Source organism: Nerophis lumbriciformis, linkage group LG17, assembly GCF_033978685.3.
Source record: "Nerophis lumbriciformis linkage group LG17, RoL_Nlum_v2.1, whole genome shotgun sequence".
In the NCBI taxonomy this organism is placed as follows: domain Eukaryota; kingdom Metazoa; phylum Chordata; class Actinopteri; order Syngnathiformes; family Syngnathidae; genus Nerophis; species Nerophis lumbriciformis.
Window position 1 is genome coordinate 10,045,148 of NC_084564.2, and position 12,353 is coordinate 10,057,500.

At 40.2% G+C, this 12,353-nt stretch overlaps 1 protein-coding gene across 1 annotated transcript in view; it reads left to right on the forward strand.

The window, feature by feature from the left end:
- The first annotated feature begins 530 nt into the window (after window positions 1-530).
- prdm10 (PR domain containing 10) overlaps window positions 531-12,353 on the forward strand; it is a 44,949-nt gene continuing 33,126 nt past the window's right edge. The window contains exons 1-8 of the mRNA XM_061972411.1: window positions 531-2,342; window positions 2,414-2,587; window positions 2,663-2,722; window positions 2,795-2,899; window positions 8,052-8,211; window positions 8,290-8,531; window positions 11,590-11,790; window positions 11,867-11,939. Of these exons, the coding sequence (XP_061828395.1) occupies window positions 2,271-2,342; window positions 2,414-2,587; window positions 2,663-2,722; window positions 2,795-2,899; window positions 8,052-8,211; window positions 8,290-8,531; window positions 11,590-11,790; window positions 11,867-11,939 (1,087 nt within the window). The 5' untranslated portion in view covers window positions 531-2,270. The remainder of the gene's footprint in view (window positions 2,343-2,413; window positions 2,588-2,662; window positions 2,723-2,794; window positions 2,900-8,051; window positions 8,212-8,289; window positions 8,532-11,589; window positions 11,791-11,866; window positions 11,940-12,353) is intronic.

The following is a 12,353-nucleotide window of genomic DNA, read 5'->3' on the forward strand; positions in this document are numbered from 1 at the left end:
GAGAGATAGGTTGGCGCGAGGTTGTTTAGACATTTAAAAACAAATAAAAGGAGTTTAAAATGTATTCGGTAACGCACAGGGAGCCAGTGAAGGGACGCTAAAATAGGGGTGATGTGCTCACGTCTGCGGGTCTGTGTTAGCAGACGAGCAGCAGAGTTCTGTACGAGCTGCAGGCGGGCGAGGGAGGCCTGGCTAATGCCAACATACAGGGCATTACAGTAATCAAGACGAGTCGAGATAAAAGCGTGGATTAATTTCTCAAGATCATGTCTTGATAAAAGCGGTTTCACTTTCGCTATTTGGCGTAATTGATAAAAGCTTTTTTGAACGACGCTGCTGATTTGTTTTTCGAATTTAAAATCTGAGTCAAACTTTACCCCCAGGTTTGTGACAGAGTCGCTGAGATACGGGGTCAGAGTGCCGAGGTCAACGTTGGGGGAGGGAGAGCGACTTGGACCGAACAACATAACTTCTGTTTTGTCTTCATTTAGGCTCAGGAAGTTAGCTGAAAGCCAGACTTAAAACTAGGCTGCTACATTACTAATGATTAATGTAGCAACAAGGTTTGGAATTGGGGGTTAAATCACCAAAAATGATTCCCGGGCTCCCCTCACTTCCCAGGGGGTGATCAAGGGTGATGGGTCAAATGCAGAGAATAATTTCGCCACACCATGTGTGACAATCATTGGTACTTTAACTTTGACTTTTAACTATAGCTGAAAAAAATAGTGCAATAGCAATAGGAGAGACTATTCATCCCTGAACACTATGGAGTTCATGTAGGCTTAATGATGCAGTTACATTATTATATCAACTATCAGAGACAGAAACTCTTTATTTAATATGTGGCTTGTGCAGCCCTTTGAGACACTTGTGATTTAGGGCTATATAAATAAACATTGATTGATTGAATATAATGTCCTTTTTTGCTGCTTCAACACAGAAAAAGGTCAAGTGTAATAACTTAGTTGTTAACTGTAGGTCAATAATGCTTGTCTTTGTCTCAGACAGACAGGGCTTTGCTGTCCGTAACACACACGCACGCACGCACACACACTCCGCAAAATGAGCTAACATTACGCTAAAAGGTAAATAGCCTTCACCTAAAGGATTATATTTCTAGAACGTCAATGGGCTCACTGCTGATTGGCTGTTACATGCGCTCTGAATACGCACTGCTGATTGGCTGTTACATGCGCTCTGAATACGCACTGCTGATTGGCTGTTACATGCGCTCTGAATACACACTGCTGATTGGCCGTTACCGCTCTGCGTGGAACCAATCAGATGGTTGTGTGGGTAGGACAATGCTGGGTGCTGTGTAGAGTACTGACAGAGGCAGAGGTAGAACGAAGCGTAGCAGCTTGTTTCGACTTTAGTTTAGCACCAAATGATAATATAAATACATTTAATAAAGTCAAATACAAATAAGGCAACAAGAGCAGTATCCTACACTTCTCTTTTGTTAAGTAAATCTGAACAGCCGATATGGGCATCTACATCAACTATATGATTTGCCTGAGAAGCAGGACAGGACAAAAAAATAAAAAATAAAATAAAAATATATATATATTAAAAATAATAAAAAAAGACTTTAGTTTAGGCGGTGGCTCTTTGTTGTTAAGGCGGCCGCCTTAACAACAAAGCGCTGCGGGAAACCCTGTGTTGTTTTGATATGTCATCTTAGTGACATCATGCACAAAAGTGCACTAATAGCTTGTTTTAAAATGTCTCTGACAATCTTGCACTTTCTGTTTGGAAATGACATGAATGTTTGTGCCACTGCTTAATAACTGTTAAATAAATACACTTTTGGTAAATTAACTAAGTTGTGATTTCCCTCTCTGCATGGAAGTTTAAAATGAGAATATATTAATGCAGTATGAAGAAGAATGTTTTAATGTAGACATGTAGAATCATCATACTGCTGTGATTATATGCATCAAGTGTTCATTCAAGGCTAAGGCAAAATATCCAGATATATATCGTGTATCGTGACATGGCCTAAAAATATAGAGATATTAAAAAAAGGCCATATCGCCCAGCCCTAATATATGTATACTATATATATTTTATCGAACACATTTTTTATTGATATCAATTACGTGTCTATCGCGATATATATTGACTTTGTTTTATTGCCCAGCCCTACTGTACATTTGTTAAAGTAATTACTTGGCTGTCGTCATGGTTACATGAAATGCAGCAGGTGTCCCCGAGTGTCTCAAGTGGACTGAGGCTGCAGGCCAAGGTCCCGACATTGCGTTGCCATGGAAGCCAAGCCCGGGACCGCCGCTGTGTGGAGTCAGTCCGCCAGTACGGAATCAGCCGAGGCGACACAGGTAGAACCCTGCACTCAAACTATTCTGTCCGCACCTTCCCCAAAGACAATAACATTTGTGGGGTGTCCCAGGTGCATTTTGAAGGCGGCGCAGTCGCGCAGATAGTGTACAGCGGAGGCAGCGGAGGTCAGGCGGAGGGGGGTCCGCAGCAGCAGGTGGTCTACACGGCGGACGGCAGCTCGTACACCTCAGTGGAGTCTTCCGAGCACACGCTGGTGTACATCCACCCCGCAGATGGCACGCAGGTAAGGCGGCGCTCCGACCATGCCGTCTCTTGGCGCTTCCAGACATGTTTTGCACCCACGTGACTCTCCCCGCAGGCCGTGTTTGCCGACCAGCCTCAAGTGGCGTACATCCAGCAGGACGGCACCACCCAGCAGGTGCGTTTTGTCGCACGCCGTCGTACACCCCACGCAATCCTGGACTGAAACTTTGTTATTTTGTTCTCGCAGGTCGCCGTTTTGCTGCCAAGCGGGCAAAACATGAACGCCGCCAGTCTGCACGTGCTCAGCAACGTGGCCGAGGCTCCGCCGGCCGCGCTGGAGCCGGTGTCCCAGGTGAGGGCTCACCTTTGGACCCAATACAATATTTTGACTTTTTAAAACCTTCAAGGTTCCCCTCTCGTTTGGTCCCAGGGACCCGGGACATAAAACTGTTCGAAATAAGTCATATATTAATAAAAAAATAATATCTTAAATCTCTAGATCAGCTTAATGTCTGTCTGTCGATATAGGGTCGTTTTTTTTAAGTCTTATTCCATTTAAAAAAACAACAACATGTTTTTAATCGTAAAAACACAAGATATGCAATATTTCTTTTTCAAAATTGTTCAAAAGGGAATGATTGATGTGAAGTAATTGGAGCCTTAAATCGGTCAATAATTCATACCAGCATTATTTTGATTCATTTTTTTTTTTTTAGCAATGACACATTAAAAAAGAAAAATCCTACTAAAATGTGCACCGCAATCATAAAAGTGTTAAAAATAAGTCATACGTTTTTTTTTTTTTACTTTCAACTCTTAAGTCGCTAAATCAACTTCAGATATATCCATCGATAATTTTTTTTTCTGTTTGTTTCATGCCTTTATTTTCCTAAGAAAACTGTATTCTTATATGGAAAACACACAAAATATGAAGAATTTTCCACCTAAAAATATTCAAAGTGGAATATTTGATGTGAAGTAATTGGATCCTTAAATATGTCAATAATTATCAAGAACTTTGATTTTAATTAATTATTATTTTTTGAGCAATGAAATGAAATTTAAAAAAAAACCCACTAAAATTATTGGGGATACAAAAGGGCTCCACTCATAGAAGTGTTAAAAATAAGTCATACCTTTCTTTTCACTTTTATCCCGGATCCACTTCAGATTTACTATTACTATTACTTATTATATTTCATTATTTTTTCATGTTTTTTGTTTGTTTTATGCCCTTTTTGTCAAAGAAGACTTTGTTTTTTATATGGCAAACACACAAAATATGCAATATAAAACACACAAAATACGCATCCTCCCCAAACTATTTTAAAGTGGAATATCTGATGTGAAGTAATTGGAGCCTTAAATATGTCAACAAATTCATAGCAACATTGATTTGGATTCATCTTTTTTTTTTTTGAGTGATGACAGTTTTAAAAAAGATCCCACTAAAATTATTGGGGAAACAAAAGAGTCCCACTCATAAAAATTAAAAAAATAGGTTATACATTTTTTTTTTTTACTTTCAACGCTTAAGTCTCTAAATCAACTTCAGATCTATTTGTTGATTATAAGTTGTATTATTTTTTCATGTTTTTTTTTGTTTGTTTTACATTCTTTTTTTATTAAATAAAACTTTGTTTTTTTATATGGCAAACACAAAATGGTAATTGTAGCCTCAAATCGGCCAATAAGTCATAACAACATTGATTTTAATTAATTCATTTTTTTAGCAATGACACATTAAAAAAGAAAAATCCCACTAAAATGTGTGGGGGTCCTAAAGGCCGCACTCATAAAAGTGTTAAAAATAAGTCATACATTTTCTTTTTTTACTTTTAATTCTTATGTCACTAAATCAACTTCAGATCTATCCTCAGATTTTTTTATTTTTTTTTCCTGTTTGTTTTATGCCTTTTTTTTTCTAAGAAAACTATATTTTTAAATTTAAAACACACAAAATATGAAGAATTTTCCCCCAAAAATGTTTCAAAGTGGAATATTTTGATGTAAAGTAATTGTATCCTTAAATATGTCAATGATTATCAAGAACTTTGATTTTAATTTATTATATTTTTTTGAGCAATGAACAGCTTTAAAAAATCCAAAAGAGCTCCACTCATAAAAGTGTTAAAAATAATTCATACATATCTTTTCACTTTTACCCTGGATCAACTTCAGATTCATTTTCCCCCGGATTCGGCGGATCCAAAAGGGTTCCACTTATACAGCCTTAAATAGATCAATAATTCATAACAACATTGATTTTGATTCATTATTATTAGAGATGTCCGATAATATCAGCCGGACGATATTATCGGCCGAAAAATGCGTTAAAATGTAATATCGGAAATTATCGGTATCGGTTTTTTTATTAACATATTTATACATTTTTATCAACATAAAAAACACAAGATACACTTACAATTAGTGCACCAACCCAAAAAAATCTCCCTCCCCCATTTACACTCATTCACACAAAAGGGTTGTTTCTTTCTGTTATTAATATTGTGGTTCCTACATTATATATCAATATATATCAATACAGTCTGCAAGGGATACAGTCCGTAAGCACACATGATTGTGCGTGCTGCTGGTCCACTAATAGTACTAACCTTTAACACTTAATTTTACTCATTTTCATTCATTACTATTTTCTATGTAACTGTTTTTATATATTTTTTTACTTTCTTTTTTATTCAAGAAAATGTTTTTAATTTATTTATCTTATTTTATTAAAAAAAATTTAAAAGTACTTTATCTTCACCATACCTGGTTGTCCAAATTAGGCATAATAATGTGTTAATTCCACGACTATATATATCGGTTGATATCGGTAATTAAAGATTTGGACAATATCAGAATATCGGATATCGGCAAAAAGCCATTATCGGACATCCCTAATTATTATCTTTTTGAGCGCTAAATCAACTTCAGATATATCCATTGATACGTTTTTTTTCTGTTTGTTTCATGCCTTTATTTTCCTAAGAAAACTGTATTATTATATGGAAAACACACAAAATATGAAGAATTTTTCACCTAAAAATATTCAAAGTGGAATATTTGATGTGAAGTAATTGGATCCTTAAATATGTCAATAATTATCAAGAACTTTGATTTAATTAATTATTATTTTTTGAGCAATTAAATGAAATTAAAAAAAAATCCCACTAAAATTATTGGGGATCCAAAAGGGCTCCACTCATAGACATGTTAAAAATAAGTCATACATTTCTTTTCACTTTTATCCCGGATCCACTTCAGATTTACTAGCGGATTATTATATTTCATTATTTTTTCATGTTTTTTGTTTGTTTTATGCCCTTTTTGTCAAAGAAGACTTTGTTTTTTATATGGCAAACACACAAAATATGCAATATAAAACACACAAAATACGCATCCTCCCCAAACTATTTTAAAGTGGAATATCTGATGTGAAGTAATTGGAGCCTTAAATATGTCAACAAATTCATAGCAACATTGATTTGGATTCATCTTTTTTTTTTTTGAGTGATGACAGTTTTAAAAAAGATCCCACTAAAATTATTGGGGAAACAAAAGAGTCCCACTCATAAAAATTAAAAAAATAGGTTATACATTTTTTTTTTTTTTTACTTTCAACGCTTAAGTCTCTAAATCAACTTCAGATCTATTTGTTGATTATAAGTTGTATTATTTTTTCATGTTTTTTTTTGTTTGTTTTACATTCTTTTTTTATTAAATAAAACTTTGTTTTTTTATATGGCAAACACAAAATGGTAATTGTAGCCTCAAATCGGCCAATAAGTCATAACAACATTGATTTTAATTCATTAATTTTTTTAGCAATGACACATTAAAAAAGAAAAATCCCACTAAAATGTGTGGGGGTCCTAAAGGCCGCACTCATAAAAGTGTTAAAAATAAGTCATACATTTTCTTTTTTTACTTTCAACTCTTATGTCACTAAATCAACTTCAGATCTATCCTCAGATATTTTAAAAAAACTATTTTTCTGTTTGTTTTATGCCTTTTTTTTTTCTAAGAAAACTATATTTTTAAATTTAAAACACACAAAATATGAAGAATTTTCCCCAAAAATGTTTCAAAGTGGAATATTTTGATGTAAAGTAATTGTATCCTTAAATATGTCAATGATTATCAAGAACTATGATTTTAATTTATTATATTTTTTTGAGCAATGAACAGCTTTAAAAAATCCAAAAGAGCTCCACTCATAAAAGTGTTAAAAATAATTCATACATTTATTTTCACTTTTACCCTAGATCAACTTCAGATTCATTTTCCCCCAGATTCGGGGGATCCAAAAGGGCTCCACTCATACAGCCTTAAATAGATCAATAATTCATAACAACATTGATTTTGATTCATTATTATTAGAGATGTCCGATAATACCGGCCGGACGATATTATCGGCCGAAAAATGCGTTAAAATGTAATTTCGGAAATTATCGGTATCGGTTTTTTTATTAACGTATTTATACATTTTTATCAACATAAAAAACACAAGATACACTTACAATTAGTGCACCAACCCAAAAAACCTTCCTCCCCCATTTACACTCATTCACACAAAAGGGTTGTTTCTTTCTGTTATTAATATTCTGGTTCCTACATTATATATCAATATATATCGATACAGTCCGTAAGCACACATGATTGTGCGTGCTGCTGGTCCACTAATAGTACTAACCTTTAACACTTAATTTTACTCATTTTCATTAATTACTAGTTTCAATGTAACTGTTTTTATATTGTTTTACTTTCTTTTTTATTCAAGAAAAAGCTTTTAATTTATTTATCTTATTTTATTTTATTAATTTTTTTAAAAAGTACCTTATCTTCACCATACCTGGTTGTCCAAATTAGGCATAATAATGTGTTAATTCCACGACTGTATATATCGGTTGATATCGGTATCGGTAATTAAAGAGTTGGACAATATCGGAATATCGAATATCGGCAAGAAGCCATTATCGGACATCCCTAATTATTATCTTTTTGAGCGATGACAGTTTTAAAAAAGATCCCACTAAAATTCTTGGAGATCCAAAGGGCCCCCACTCATAAAAGTGTTAAAAATAGGTCACACATAAACATCAGATCTGTTTGTTAATTATACGTTTTTATCATTTTTTCACTTTTTTTTTTTTGTTTTATGCCTTTTTTGTCAAATAAAACTTAGTTTTTTTATATGGCAAACACACAAAATAGTAATTGGAGCCTTAAATCGGTCAATAATTACATTGATTTTGATTCATTATAATTTTTTTACAAATGACAGTTTTAAAGAAAAAACTGCCTGTATGGCAACTTGTTCTCGTTTGTGTTTTTTATTCCACTTTTTTATGTTTTTAATAGTATTTTTAGAAAGTGCCGCGGGCCCCCCCCCGGTCTAACTGAACAATGAATTTACTGTCTAAACTTGTTGACTCTTCCTAGCACAACAAGCCACATTTAAGTTAGAATCTTGCCATGATTAATTTATATATCTCATGCAGGAGCGTCTGTCCGTATCCAATTCGCTCTCCGACATTGCGGACCCCCCGTCCAGCCCACTTGGAGCCATGGACACCACGGACGACACGGATGAAGACGACGACGAGGACTCTGAGATGGACGACTGGGAGCCTCGTCAGCCCTTCAACCCTCACAGCCTCTGTGCGTAGCCGTGTTGGACAAATGGTTTCATAGAGCTGACGTCTCATCGGTTGTCCGACTGTTTCTGTGCGCTCCCAGGGTGCGAGGAGTGCAACAACGCCAACCCCACAGATTGTATGGACCACGGCCCCCTGCACCCGGTCCCCAACAGGCCGGTTATGTCCAGGGCCCGGGCCAGCCTGCCCCTCATGCTCTACATCGATCGCTTCCTGGGCGGGGTCTTCTCCAAGAGACGCATCCCCAAGCGCACCCAGTTTGGCCCTGTGGAGGGACCCCTGGTTCCTGAGAGCGAGCTGCAGGACAACTACATCCATCTGAAAGTGAGCCGCTGATCCAAAGCAGTTAGCCGCCTAAGCAAGCTGCTGTAGGAATGGAAAGAGAAATTGGGCAGGAAGAGAGACAAGGTTAAACTATTTTGATCTTTGGAGTAACAAAGCCACAACACTAAATGGAATGGAGCACGCTTATCCAGAGTGCTGAAGGTGGCACATCAATCATTTTATTAGCCTTTTGTCATCTAGTAGAAAGGGGAAAACAAGCGGTCAAAGCAAAAAAAAACTAATTAGGGCCGACAGGAAGTAACCCAGATGCCCAGGAAGTCAGCCAGGTTGACAGGAATTAAGTCAGACCACCAGGTAGTTAGCCAGGTCGACAAGAAGTTAGCCAGGTCGAAAAGAAGTTGTGCCAGGTCGACAAGAAGTTAGCCAGGTTGACAAGAAGTTAGCTAGGTAGGCAGGAAGTAAGCCAGACCACCATGAAGTTAGCCAGGTTGACAGGAAGTTAGCCAGCTTGACAGGAAGTTAGCCAGGTTGATAGGAAGTTAGCCAGGTCGGCATGAAGTTAGCCAGGTCGACGGGAAGTTAGACAGGTCGGCAGGAAGTTAGACAGGTCGACAGGAAGTTAGCCACGTCGGCGGGAAGTTAGCCAGGTCAACAAGAAGTTAGCCAGGTCGGCAGAAAGTTAGCCAGGTAGGCGGGAAGTTAGTCAGGTAGGCGGGAAGTTAGCCAGGTCGGCGGATAGTTAGCCAGGTCGGCGGATAGTTAGCCAGGTCGGCGGATAGTTAGCCAGGTCGGCGGATAGTTAGCCAGGTCGACGGAAAGTTAGCCAGGTCGACGGGGAGTTAGGCAGGTCGGCGGGGAGTTAGCCAGGTCGGCGGGGAGTTAGCCAGGTGGACAGGGAGTTAGCCAGGTGGACAGGGAGTTAGCCATGTGGACAGGGAGTTAGCCAGGTGGACAGGGAGTTAGCCATGTGGACAGGGAAGTTAGCCAGGTCGACGGGAAGTTAGCCAGGTCGACGGGAAGTTAGCCAGGTCAACAGGGAAGTTAGACAGGTTGGCGGGAAGTTAGCCAGGTCGGTGGGGAGTTAGCCAGGTCGGCGGGGAGTTAGCCAGGTGGACAGGGAGTTAGCCAGGTAGACGGGGAGTTAGCCAGGTGGACGGGAAGTTAGCCAGATGGACGGGAAGTTAGCCAGGTCGACGGGGAGTTAGCCAGGTCGACGGGGAGTTAGCCAGGTCAACAGGGAAGTTAGACAGGTCGGCGGGAAGTTAGCTAGGTCGGCGGGGAGTTAGCCAGGTAGACGGGGAGTTAGGCAGGTGGACAGGGAGTTAGCCAGGTGGACGGGAAGTTAGCCAGATGGACGGGAAGTTAGCCGGATGGACGGGAAGTTAGCCAGGTCAGCAGGAAGTTAGCCAAGTCGGCAGGAAGTTAGCCACGTCGGCGGGAAGTTAGTCACTTCGGTGGGAAGTTAGCCAGGTCGACAAGAAGTTAGCCAGGTTGGCGGGAAGTCAGCCAGGTTGGCGGGAAGTTAGCCAGGTAGGCGGGAAGTTAGCCACGTCAGCTGATAGTTAGCCAGGTCGACGGGAAGTTAGCCAGGTCGGCGGGAAGTTAGCCAGGTCGACGGGGAGTTAGCCAGGTCGACGGGGAGTTAGCCAGGTCGACGGGGAGTTAGCCAGGTCGACAGGGAAGTTAGACAGGTCAGCGGGAAGTTAGCCAGGTCGGCGGGGAGTTAGCCAGGTCGACGGGGAGTTAGCCAGGTCGACGGGGAGTTAGCCAGGTCGACAGGGAAGTTAGACAGGTCGGCGGGAAGTTAGCCAGGTCGGCGGGGAGTTAGCCAGGTGGACGGGAAGTTAGCCAGATGGACGGGAAGTTAGCCAGGTCAGCAGGAAGTTAGCCAGGTCGGCAGAAAGTTAGCCACGTCGGCGGGAAGTTAGTCACTTCGGTGGGAAGTTAGCCAGGTCGACAATAAGTTAGCCAGGTCGGCGGGAAGTTAGCTAGGTCGACGGGGAGTTAGCCAGGTCGACAGGGAGTTAGCCAGGTCGACAGGGAAGTTAGACAGGTCAGCGGGAAGTTAGCCAGGTCGGCGGGGAGTTAGCCAGGTCGGCGGGGAGTTAGCCAGGTGGACAGGGAGTTAGCCAGGTGGACGGGAAGTTAGCCAGGTCAGCGGGAAGTTAGCCAGGTCGGCAGTAAGTTAGCCAAGTCGACAGGAAGTTAGCGTGGTCGGTAGGAAGTAAGCAAGGTCGACGGGAAGTTAGCCAGGTTGGCAGGAAGTTAGCCAGGTCGACAGGAAGTTAGCCAGGTCGGCATGAAGTTAGCCAGGTCGACAAGAAGTTAGCCAGGTCGGCATGAAGTTAGCGTGGTCGGCAGGAAGTAAGCCAGGTCAGCGGGAAGTTAGCCAGGCTGGCAGAAAGTAAGCCAGACCACCAAGAATGTAACAAGTAGATTAATAATTCATTTTCTACCACTTGTCCTTAATAATATTGACAAAATAATAGGTAGATAAATGACACAATATGTTACTACATATGTCAGCAGACTAATTAGGAGTCTTTGTTTGTTTACTTACTACTAAAAGACAAGTTGTCTAGTACCGGTATGTTCACTATTTTATTTAAGGACAAAATTGCAATAAGAAACATATGTTTAATGTACCCTAAGATTTTTTGTTAAGATAAAGCCAATAATGCCATCTTTATTTAGAAAAGTATCAAAAAGTATTTTGGTACCGGTACCAAAATATTGGTATTGAGACAACCCTACTAGGAACTCTGAAATTCCGACTTCCCAGTACAAATGGAACGCACCATTACTTCCTGCTAGGCCTAGCTAACATCAGTTTTGTCCCGTGAGTATTGCGCTGATCCTGCAGTGTTTATGTGATTGCTGAATTCGTAATTTGCAGCATTTCCCTGCTGTATTTGTTTTATGGTGTTTTTGGTTTTGTACCATTTCTGTGTTTGAAGCGTTCGGGCGTCGCTGCGCGTTTGCATGTGGAAATGTTTGTATTTTTCTACTAGAAACAGTAGGCGTCTGACAATTGGGGTTAAAACACGTTGTGTGTGTTATCCAACGACGACATTGACTGTGTTGTCTGTTGTCGCAGCTTAGCATGTTGGACGCAGAGAAAGACGGAGAAAAGTCCGAGCACACGTGGTTGGACCTCTCGGACGAGGAGAGCTGTAACTGGATGATGTTCGTGCGGCCCGCCGAGAACCACCTGGAGCAGAACCTGGTGGCGTATCAGTACGGCGCCGAGATCTTCTACACCTCCATCAAGAACATCGAACCCAAACATGAGCTCAAGGTCCGCCCTGCCTGATAATAATAATAATAATAATAATAATAATAACAAATAAAGTTGATGGTGGTTCTTTCTGCAGGTGTGGTATGCAGCATCCTACGCAGAGTTTGTCAACCAGAAGATCCACAGCGTTACGGAGGAAGAGAGGAAAGGTGAGCCTCACCATCGCGTTGTTAAACCTGGTCTTGTCGAGTAGATTGTCAGGTTCAAACACTGATGACATCTATTAAACAAGACAAGAGGCAAAGAATCAAACAGAGGCAGAATTCAATTTGGACTCAATATTGAGGAGAAAATGTGTCGACCTGTAACCTCTTACAGTGTCACCCACGCTCTGCCAAAAGATTGCACTCCTCCTTCTTTATTTGACTTTCTCCCCCCACCTGACCACAGCTGCTTCCAGAGGGAAGTGGGACGTAAACAGCGTTGCCTTTGGTTACCAAACAGTTCAAAAGAAGAGGTCGTAAAAAATAGTTCAAAAAGGGTTCGTACAATACTTCAAAAAGAGTTCGTCTGGAAATTGGGCAGATCCTGTCATCTCTGCGCTTTGAAGTCCCAGTGGAGTT